Genomic DNA, 11,103 nt, shown 5'->3' on the forward strand with positions numbered 1-11,103 from the left:
CTTTAAATATCAATCATAAAAAATAAAATACTATTATAAAAAATAAATAAGGTGAAAAGTGCAGCAAAGATGTTTCCTTTGAAGCTGCTGACAAATTCCAATTGTAGACACCCAAAAAGCAGTACCGATTGAGAAAAACTTTATCGCAACACTGTTTTTGTCGAGTGGGAAAAGTTTGTTTCGCCGATTGACATTTTTCTTTTTGGGAGTTTTGTTCGAAACTATAAAATTCTAGTTATTCGAGTGAAGTTTTTGAAGCAACTATAATATATGCTGAAAATAAAAATATATAAACCAACAAAAAAGTAGTGAGTTAAAAAAAGTCACTTTTACCCACGGAAAATTTGATGCAGAAAATATTGAATGAAAGATTAATAACAAAGCGACGCCACCGCAAAGGCAACGCAGTAGTGGGAAATTGAAGGAAAACAAAAAAACATACGAATACATTTTCCAATTGCCCATTTCCAAAAACGGACGGACAGACGAACGGACGAATAGTGACGCTTTTGCACGGCGCAGGTTCGATTTGTATTTAAAACGATTGTGGTGTGGTTGTGGGTGCAGGAAGCAAGTGTGGCCAAGGTGAAGGGAATCCGAAAAAATACGCACATATAACATAGGAAAATTGAACTGCCAGTTGTGTTGCACAAGACGAATCAACAAATAAAACACAGGAGCAAAACAAAGCAAGTGGAAAGTAAGAGCATCGACTGCAGCATCAGCCACTAACGTCATAGCATTAGCAACCAACAAACAACGCAGCTAGCAAAAATCGAAAGTCATAACCATGAGCTCGGTATGTGTTTTGCATCCCACTCACTGTTCAGCTACAAGTAACAGTTGTATACATTTTGTTTTTCTTTAACTTTTCATGTGCTTGTGCAGATATCAAATGTGGAAAATCTGTCGCCACAGACAATACGTCAAGTAATGAAGGAAATGCAGCAAATAAGTGAAACTCCGTTGGAAGGAATAAAAATACAAATAAATGACGCTGATGTAACTGACATTCAGGCGCTTATCGAGGGTCCAGGTAAGTCATATGTAAAAGATAAAACGTATGCAAATTCGCATTTCCCCATCCACTGCAACAAGACAACTTAAGCAAACGTGACCAATTGAAAAATCAATGCTAGATGCCCTTGGAACGTATGTCTTACGGCTTTTCCAAAATGGTTGTTCAGCATTGCGTGTTCGATAATAATATTACCGAATATTTTCTATAAAGTTCATTGCCAAAAGCTTTATTTAGGTATCAAATTGGTGTGCACATTTATAAAATGATTATTTTTGTTAACTTTCAGCTGGTACCCCTTATGCTGGCGGAGTTTTTCGTGTCAAGCTAACACTCGGAAAAGATTTTCCACAATCACCGCCCAAAGCCTTTTTCCTTACAAAAATCTTCCATCCGAATGTGGCGGCCAATGGTGAGATTTGCGTGAACACGTTAAAAAAGGATTGGAAACCTGATTTAGGTATTAAACATATATTGCTCACCATAAAATGCCTTCTTATTGTACCAAATGCGGAATCTGCGCTAAACGAAGAAGCTGGTAAACTCCTACTTGAACGTTACGATGATTACTCTCAGCGCGCTAAGATGATGACGGAGATTCATGCGCAGGTTAGTATATATACTAACATAAGAGTGGTAAAAATATTATCCTATATTTGCAAGTTAATCTCTGAAAATCATCATGAGATACCAACGCCAACTTTTGTGGAACAAATAACTGTGTTGTCTTTGTCTACCGAACGATGTCAAGAATTTCTGCAAAAGCAAATTTGTTGCAAAAAACGCGCTGGGCACACCTTCTTATCTACTGCAAAAGTCCGATTTATTTTAAACAAATTATTGTCGTTCCTCACGAATCAATCTAAATTATTTTACGTTCCCGTGGAATAAGTTCGTTTTGTATTCTTGCCATTTGAATACTTGATTACACAGGCCGACAAAATTTAACCAACATTCAGACCCAGAAACCAGACTATATATTTCCGAAGGTTTATGATGCGCTGAATCCAAATCTGGCCTCAGAACCTACACTAACCTTTGGGTACCGAGTCACACACAGCCCTAAGCCTGCTTGCGGTATGGTAAGGATGGTTTCTAGGGGTTAGGGCTGTGTGTGACTCGGTACCCGTGGGTTAGATAGTGTAGGGGTTTGGTGAGTCAGCACACTTATGGTGTGAGACAAAATTTTAAGAAAAATAAGACTCAATTCAAGAAAATTAGTACTCGACTATATAATGTCTATGTTATCTTAATCGATTTTCAGGTGTAGGAAAATTTAGAAACATGAAAATTTCAAAATGCGATATCTCTGCGAAAAAAAATGATATTTGAGCAAACTCAACGCCATTTGAAAAAAGAAAGTTTGTGTTTAAAGATGCCATCCTTTAATTTTGGTGAAAGAAAACATCTGCAAGGCTACATAACCTCAAATATGGGCAAAAACGGTGTTTTTTGCACTTTTAGGTTAGGATATCTCGAAAACCAGAGCTGATAGAGCAATTCTGAGGCCAGATTTGGATTCAGCGCATCATAAACCTTCGGAAATATATAGTTTGGTTTCTGGGTCTGAGATGCTGTCGGCCTGTGTTATCTAATCGATTTGAAAATATTTGAGCCTGGAACTGGCTGACTTCCAGAACGTATCTACCAATACAACGTGTGAATACTGTTCTACTACAGTATTTAAACCATTTGTATTGGAAAGTTGCGGGACACTGCCACCATATGGATTGTATTTTGAAGTTAAGGAAAGTACCGATACAACTTTTTTCTCGATATTAGCTGTTTTATTTTCAACAATTAAACAAGCAAACCAACGAATGAAAATTTGAAAATGCAAAAAAGGCATTTTTCTAGAAAATTTCATAAGTCAAGTAAAGCTAAATTTATTGTAATAAGTGGAGAATTTTGGTCATGTGCCCAATTCAATGTAATATTTGAGCACAACCAAAATGATAGAAAATTTTTAATCCCCCAATCGCAACCAAAAAAGTATCGTCTTTTTTACTTAGGCACTTTTAGTGATCCGCTGCTTATTCTAAAGGGTGTTTTTTTTTAGAGGTTAGGTTTTCAAGATGAAATAAAAAGTATATAATTTAATGTTATGGCCAAGAATTTAACTTTATTATAAAGATAAGGGTTTGCCATTATGTTTTAAAAATGATTTCGGGCAAGTGGCCGCCGCGGCTGGCTCGAATAAATTCCAGCCGAGAGGCCCAATTTTCGACCACTTTTTGCAGCAATTGGGGCCGTATGTCAGCAATAACGCGCCGAATATTCTCTTCCAAGACGTCAATCGTCTCGGGCTTATCTGCGTAGACAAGCGACTTCACATAGCCCCACAAGAAATAGTCCAGCGGTGTTATATCGCACGATCTTGGAGGCCACGCCACAGGTCCACGGCGCGAGATAATGCGCTTACCAAAAGTTTCCTTCAATAAATCGATTGTTGCGTTGGCTGTATGGCATGTAGTGCCGTCTTGTTGGAACCAAAGGTCGTCCACATCAACATCGTTCAATTCAGGCACGAAAAAGTCATTAATCATGGCTCTATAGCGCTCTCCATTGACTGTAACATTATGGCCGGCTTCATTTTTAAAGAAATATGGACCAATGATTCCCTCTGCCCATAGAGCACACCAAACAGTGACTTTTTGAGGATGTAACGGCGTCTCAGCAATGGCTTGTGGATTATGTTCACTCCAAATGCGACAATTTTGCTTATTGACATACCCATTCAACCAAAAGTGAGCTTCATCGCTGAACAAAATTTTCTTGTAATGCGTCGCGCGAACCGAACCATTATTTTCGTAACAAATTTGCACGATTTGCAAACATTGTTCAGGTGTAAGTCTATTCATTATGAAATGGCAAACCAAACTGAGCATAAATCAAGTGACAGCTGTCAAAAAGACCATCTACGAAAAAAGTAGTGCCAACTTGAAAACCTAACCTCTAAAAAAAACACCCTTTAGTAATGCGTTGCAATAGTTTTTCGATTGTTGAACATGATAACAAACCCTGATCGGCGCTATGGTGTGAATCGGCTCAAAATAATGTCAACTGTTATGAAGCATATGAAGCTTTGTATGCAAAGCCTCTAGGGATTTGGAATCGACCCCGATACACTCAACATATGTTCGTCAGGTGAAGGTACTCTGCACGACACCAACCGTCTATTTACATCCTTTTTAAGCCCAATCAGTTAACACCCCTCTTCAGATCCATCCCGTCGAAAAAGTATGACTTTCACTTTTAGCTGAAATTGACAATGACGACCGGGGACTTAACTGTGGTCGGTACGACTTGAGAAACTGCTACAATAACTACAGCGATCTGGAAATCAGCCGATATCGACAAAAGGTGAAACGGGCAACGGCTCCAAACTTACCTTAAATATACGGTTTTTGCCGGGCATCCAATACATTTTCAGCAATACACATAAAGCTTACTTTAATCATTTAAACTATAAAATACAACGTCTTAGGGAGACTAAGAAATCAGCATTGAAGCTCTGTTAACTATTATCTCAAATTGCTAACATTTTAAACACCTCATTTAATTGAAAATATTGAATTGATTATTAATGCTGATTTACATATTTCTTTCAGCCTGCTAAGGGTGCGGCTAGTGGTGATTCGAAAGACGACGATGGTCCCTCATCTAAAAGGCATGCAGTCGACAAAAAACTGCAAGACAAGAAAAAAGAGAAACTCATCAAAGAAAAGAAGCGCATGTTAAAGCGGTTATGAGGCGGTGGGTTTAAATGGAATGAGCCTTTTCTGAAGGCTGTAACACTTCAAGTCACCTTCGCGTTCAATTCTTAAAGAAATATAAAAGCAAACCAAGCCAAAACTTCAAGAAAACATTCAGTGGCAAGTGCAAGTGTAGCAGCAAATATAATTATTACTACAGTAAAAACAAACATGTATTAAAATAATAACAATTGCTAGAAAGAAAGAGTATTAAAGCAAGCAGTGTATATTTGAGTACCAACAAAAGCACTATGAATAAACACTACCAATAATAACAACAAGAAAATCCCTCCACACATAATATAATAAATAACCTCTGAAAAACTATAATATCTAATGAAAACCGCATAAAAGCTGGTAAAAATGCTACAAATTTCATCTTCAGCTTTAATGGCAATTTCAATGATTTCATTTGTTCACAAATTGATTGGATTGCCAATATGAATTTGCCTATGGAATTTGCGCTTTATTACACGAATTAACCTGGACTCGATACCGTAGACATCACAGAGAATTTTCCTTATTTAAGTCATTGTCGAAATGTGTATATGAGCAATCTTTCTGAGTTTTCCCTCACTAAATTAGTCAAGATAGCGTAATTGTTATGATGAAAAGAAACATAAATATGTAATACTAAGATTTACTTTAGCATTAATTTACCTTTACTTAATGTATTGTTCTTAATTGCATACCTATAAACTAAAAAAAGAAACAAAACCAAAATTAACTTTATACTTTAGTGCACTATGGTATATGCACAATTCTATGCATACACACGAGTACATACATATACGAGTATATTACACCTCAATTCAATAGTAATATGATTTCAATTGAATTACATAAGACCGAAACCCTCATAACTGTGCATGCGTACATAAGTGTATGCATGTGGGTATAAAAAAAGAAATAAAATATTAAACAAAATATGCATACACTTATGTGCCTGCGTATGTTTTTTGCAGCACATTAGCGTACTTCATTATTATATTGAATTTTTTTATACATATAACTCGTACTCACCACAAATCGCCATCAAAAACACCCACATATTTACGGAAAGCATTCGTTGTTTATAATCATACACACATACATACTATTTACTACTTACAATACATTTGAAGAAATACATACAAAAGCAAAGAATCACCGACCGAACACCTTCCCGTGTACCATTTTTAGCGTGTAGTAGTCTGAAATAAAAAAGCAATTGTAAAAAATGAAAAATGACAGTTATAATGTTCTTATAATTTCGATTTTGATAGACGTTAAGAGTGGTAGAATTTGTTACACTTTACAATTTATGGGCGATGTAGGAAGTGGTCGCAATATGTGTTCTGCTTTAATGTTTCTTGTGTAGTATGTGGGCGTATCGAAAAATCTTATAGTTACAAGGTATTCCTAACAAATGTTTATAATTTATTAATATTATTACTATTTCATTAAAATACTATTTTTTAACGTTGGGTTTTTCCTACATAGGTTACCAGAATTTCTATTTTTCGGACGTAATTCTACTAATTGCTTTTTAAATTGGTTTTATTTTGTTAAATTTTTAGTTTTTTCTCTCATTTTTTAGTGTACTAGAGTGTTATAACTGAAGTGGGACGCTACACATTTGATATTTGCACCTATGCACATGTACATACATATATATTGGGGTTTATTTTTTTAGCGGCGTGAGAACTATCGATATCGGTAACTTTGGTTTGACAGCTGACAATGGCAAACTGTGTTGACATTTCCGTTGGAAAGTCATCATAAATCTTTCAGCGGCAGAACAGCGCTTCCAAATTGCGGAAATTTGAAAAAAAAAAATACAATAAAATAAAATACATCTGTTGGCGAAGTTCATAGAACACTGTCGGCATGATTGGTCCTTCGATTTATTGCAATATTCAAGCCACCATTGACCTCATAATTATTGGAAGAAAAATTGGACTGTAATTCGTAGCCGCGCCGGATATCAGATTCAAAAAATAAATGTCGTGAAATCATCTACCAATAAAAAACAAAATTCATTCCAACAATATTTCTGTTTTGTATTATCATTTTAAGTTCTCAGGCTCTTAAAAAGACGCACTCAAAATGTGTGACGACGAATTGATTTCGCTTCAGTTTCAGTTTATAACGACTATAAAAAAGGAGATGCCTAATGAAACTTAGAGTTGGAATACAACTACTTATATTTAAGATTGGTATTAAAAATGTGCGAACTCGTGTGAATAATCACACTTGTCAAAATATGTCAATAATCACACCTGTCAAAATATACATAGCGCTTGCCTTCCTCCCGCCCATCCAGCACAAGGAGCCCAGTCCGTAGGGCGCTGAGTCTAGAGAGGCAGGAGTTTATTTTGTGTCGGGATGTAATACTACTCAGGTACGGAAAATAGTAATTTGCTACATAAAAAGACCAAAAAAAATCGAGTTCGATGCATTAAAAGTGCTGAAATGATAGTTGAAATTTTGGTATAAGGATCTAAGTGGTTTACTAAGGTTGTCGTTATTGTTGCTAATGTCGTTGTAATATAATATAATAAACATTTCTTCTTGATTGGCGCAATAACTACCAATGCGATCTTGGCTGAAATTAACAAAACGGCCCAGTCTTCTTTCTCGCGTTAACCAGCACCAGTTGGACACATCAGCCCCAGCATGTGAAGGTTCCCCGCACGACACTAACCACCTCTTCACATGCCCCATCAAACCCACTCATCTAACACCTCTCTCCCTTTGGACCCAACCCGTCGAAACTGCCAGTTTCCTGGGCCTACCGTTATATGAGCTACACGAAGACGACCGGTAAATTACACTACACTGACAGGGCGAAGATACTGCTACAACAACAACAACAACAACACATCAGCCTTTACCTATTTCTCTGCTCACACAAGCAGGTACCCCATCGAACACTTTCTAAGTTTGAACGCTTGTATCCATGCGGATGACCACCGTCTGCGATATTCACCGTTGCCAACATGCAAACGTCCAAAAATCTTCCTTAGAATCGCCGACTGTTTGTTTGATGACGTTTTGTCCTCGTTTACCATCAGCTTCTCGCGGTTGTTAAAGTCCTCTGTAAGTCTGTCAGTGCTAAAAATTTCTGTAAGCTGCCGAGCTTTCTGGTTATTGTTGTTGTGGTTTTAACAGCATAGGTAGCCCTGTCAGTGTAGGCATATCATCGTTCGTCTTCGTCTAACTCATCTAGGGGTAGGCCCAGGAAACATGCTGTTTCGACAGGTTGGGTCCAGAGGGAGAGGGGGGTTAGATGAGTCGGTTTAAGGGGGCATGGGAAGAGGTGGTTAGTGTCGTGCGGGGTACCTTCACATGCCGGACATGTGTTTGGTATGTCGGGCTCGATTCTGGATATGTAGGAGTTTAACCTGCTACAGTATCCAGAACGTAGTTGTGCCAGTGTTACACGAGTCTCACGTTCCCATGGCAGCCGGTTCTACGTACCGGAATGACTCGGGTTTTTCCCGACCAAGGGGTGCCGCCCCAGTATACTAGCCCTGTCTAGTGAAACACACATCATCCCGAGCTTTCTGGTTTTTCCTATCGGTCAGCATATCAAGCTCTTCGCACTCATGTAATTCACTCTCTCGTTTCTTCTTTTGGATAATACGTCTCTCTTCCATTTTTAACTCCCGATAGCGATTCCACATGGCTATCGTTGCGCCCGATTGTAGCGTGGCCCTATTGGAAGCGTCTTTTCCTTCTGTGGCACTGTGCCATTTCTCATCGTACCAATTGTTTTTCCTATGAGAACAGAAGTGGGAGTCAGGTGGCGAAGCTTCTGGATGTCCGTTGCTATTGCAACTTTTCGATGTCGAATTTTCCCTGTGTAGTTAGACGTGCGTGTTTTGTTGCATAGAGTCGTGTATGGAGCTTAATTGCAACAAGATATTGATCCGAGTCGATGTTAAGTACTCGGACCATACGCGCATCTAATACACTGGAAGCATGTCTTCTATCTTTCGAAACATGATTGGTTTGATCAGGAGGCAATTACGTAACTTGATGGGCCCTTTCAATGTTGTTGTTGCTGTTGTAGCAGCATTAACATTCCCCATATTTACATACGAGGAATGCTGTTGGAGTGACAGTCCTTGGCCGGATATAAATCCGGGTTGTTTCGGTAACGTAGAACCGACTGTGGTGGAAACGGCCCTTTCGTGCTGGAGTCTGGTGCTGGAAACTACCATGTCTCAGGCCTAACGAATTCAGTTAGCCTCAGACAATTAACGGATGCTTCGCCATGTGGGCTGAATTTTCCGTCTATCGCCAATCATGATTTTTATTTAATGGTGGGGACAGCGCTCGTAGGTACGTTCCAGCCGCTGATAGCAGGAGCCTTTGGTCCCATCGTCCTACCCTTTCATAGGCGCGTGTTTTACGTGATTAAAAAAGAATTCTTAAGTGTTTTAAAACTCGATTAGGAACATTAAGGCTAACTTCCGCCTGAAAAAATATATTATTAAAAAAACAATTCCATGAATACAAAAAAAGTAAAAAATGTGACATTTCTAAAACGGTCGACGGCAGATATTTTTATGTAAGTAGTTTCGGTTCGCCTGAACTTTTATCCTTCCATATACAGTGAAGGACTTAAGACTACATACAGCAGCACATTTTCTTATTTCCCAGAAGGCATATAATAATTGTTCCATTTGTGTAACAACACACACCACAAATCTTTAGGAGGAGTAGCTCGGCCAAACATCTAACAGAAGTCCACGCGCCAATTATTTTTATACTTTTTATGCAATAATTGAAAAAACTGCTGATGTAATTTTTTTTCGAAATTAATACTTATTCATAAATTTACAAAAATTTAATTATTTCTCTTGCTTTATAACAAAAAAATTAACAAAACAAAAAAAACGCGGTATAACAAAAGTCTAAAGACACCCAATTGCTTTAGTTCACTCAAGCAAAGCAAGCATTGAAAAAGTTGCTGTAAAGAACCGTTATTCGAAAATTTCAATTGATAAATTGTTGTTGCAATTACATACATTCATACACGTAATAATTGGTATGAAAATAAAAAGCGAACCCACCGCCTAAAGAAGCGGTCCAGAAGAGGTGTAAGCTCGATTTTAAGGGAAATCGACCATGATCCGAGAATAAGTGCTCCGTAAGTGGTCCAACATATCGTCCAGACATCTGGAAAAAGTATTAATTCAAGAATTATTAAGAAATATCTTACTCATAGCAGATATTTCAGCAGGACACCACGTAAAAAGCCTCTGACTTCAGAAAAAACCCTTGCCTTCGGTTTGAGTTTACTTGGCCATTACTTGGAATGGATTTCTGGTGTAAAGTTTTATTTACTGACGAATCGAGGCTCAATATATGTATGTATTTGGAAGAGATGGCCGGACTAAAATATGGGAGAGAAGAAATGCGGATATGGAAATGAAAAATTTGATACCTACTGACAGGCGCGGCGGTCGTAGCACAATGGTTTAGGGAGCTATAACTGTATCTGGCTTTGGAAAGATACACTTTATTGAAGGTAATATGTACCGGTATAAATATAAAAACATGTTGGAGCAACATTTTAAGCCATCAGTAGAATGCTTGGGCCTTGGGCAAGGCTTTCCAAAGCATGCTGCATTAATTGTCAAAAACACACACCCAGGCAACTAAAAACACCGCCATAGAGTCCGGATTCAAATCCGATAGAGCGTGATCGGGTGCTTTTTGAGAGAAAAATTCGACGAAGTATAGGAACTGACACAAAATCGCTAAAGAAAGAGTTGATGGAGGCATAGATCAATGTCAGGACGCCTTCAAGCAGTGATTGGCGACGGTGGTGGACCTACTAAATACTAAAAGTACTCAAAAAAGCTAGTTTTAAAATGAATAAATTGGTTTTTTAAGCTAATTGAACTTTGCATAGAGTTTCGTCATATCGCTTTTTTGTTTTTTTGTTAGTTTTTTTGTTAAAAAGTAAGTGAAATAATTTAATTTTTGTAATTAATGAATAAATATGAATTCCGAAAAAACTGCATCAACAGTTTTTTCAATTATTGTATACCTTCTAGGAAATAATAAAATGTGCTTCTGTATGTTGACTTAAGGTAGTAGTCTGGTAACTTACACGTTTTTTGAGGCCATGTTTGGGACATTTTTTGGAAGGGAAAATAAAATTCAATCTATTTGATTTTCTGATATGTTATTAAAAGTATCAGAAGGTGTACAAAAAAATTTTTTTTTTTAATGTTTTTATACTATTTTTGTACACTGCAGCAAGCGGCAAAAAAAAGAGGTACAGTGGCTGGCCGGCGTGATTTCGTCACTTGTGGTCATCTGAAACAGTAT

At 37.6% G+C, this 11,103-nt stretch overlaps 1 protein-coding gene across 1 annotated transcript; it reads left to right on the forward strand.

Moving 5' to 3' along the window:
• Positions 1–10: 10 nt before the first annotated feature.
• On the forward strand, positions 11–6,000 carry LOC129238862 (ubiquitin-conjugating enzyme E2 S). The gene is made up of 4 exons (XM_054874083.1): positions 11–799; positions 889–1,036; positions 1,308–1,627; positions 4,630–6,000. Exons 1-4 carry the CDS (start codon positions 791–793, stop codon positions 4,768–4,770), a joined length of 618 nt encoding a protein of 205 aa, XP_054730058.1. The 5' UTR covers positions 11–790; the 3' UTR covers positions 4,771–6,000.
• The last annotated feature ends 5,103 nt before the right edge of the window (positions 6,001–11,103 follow it).

Source organism: Anastrepha obliqua, chromosome 2, assembly GCF_027943255.1.
Source record: "Anastrepha obliqua isolate idAnaObli1 chromosome 2, idAnaObli1_1.0, whole genome shotgun sequence".
NCBI lineage: Eukaryota > Metazoa > Arthropoda > Insecta > Diptera > Tephritidae > Anastrepha > Anastrepha obliqua.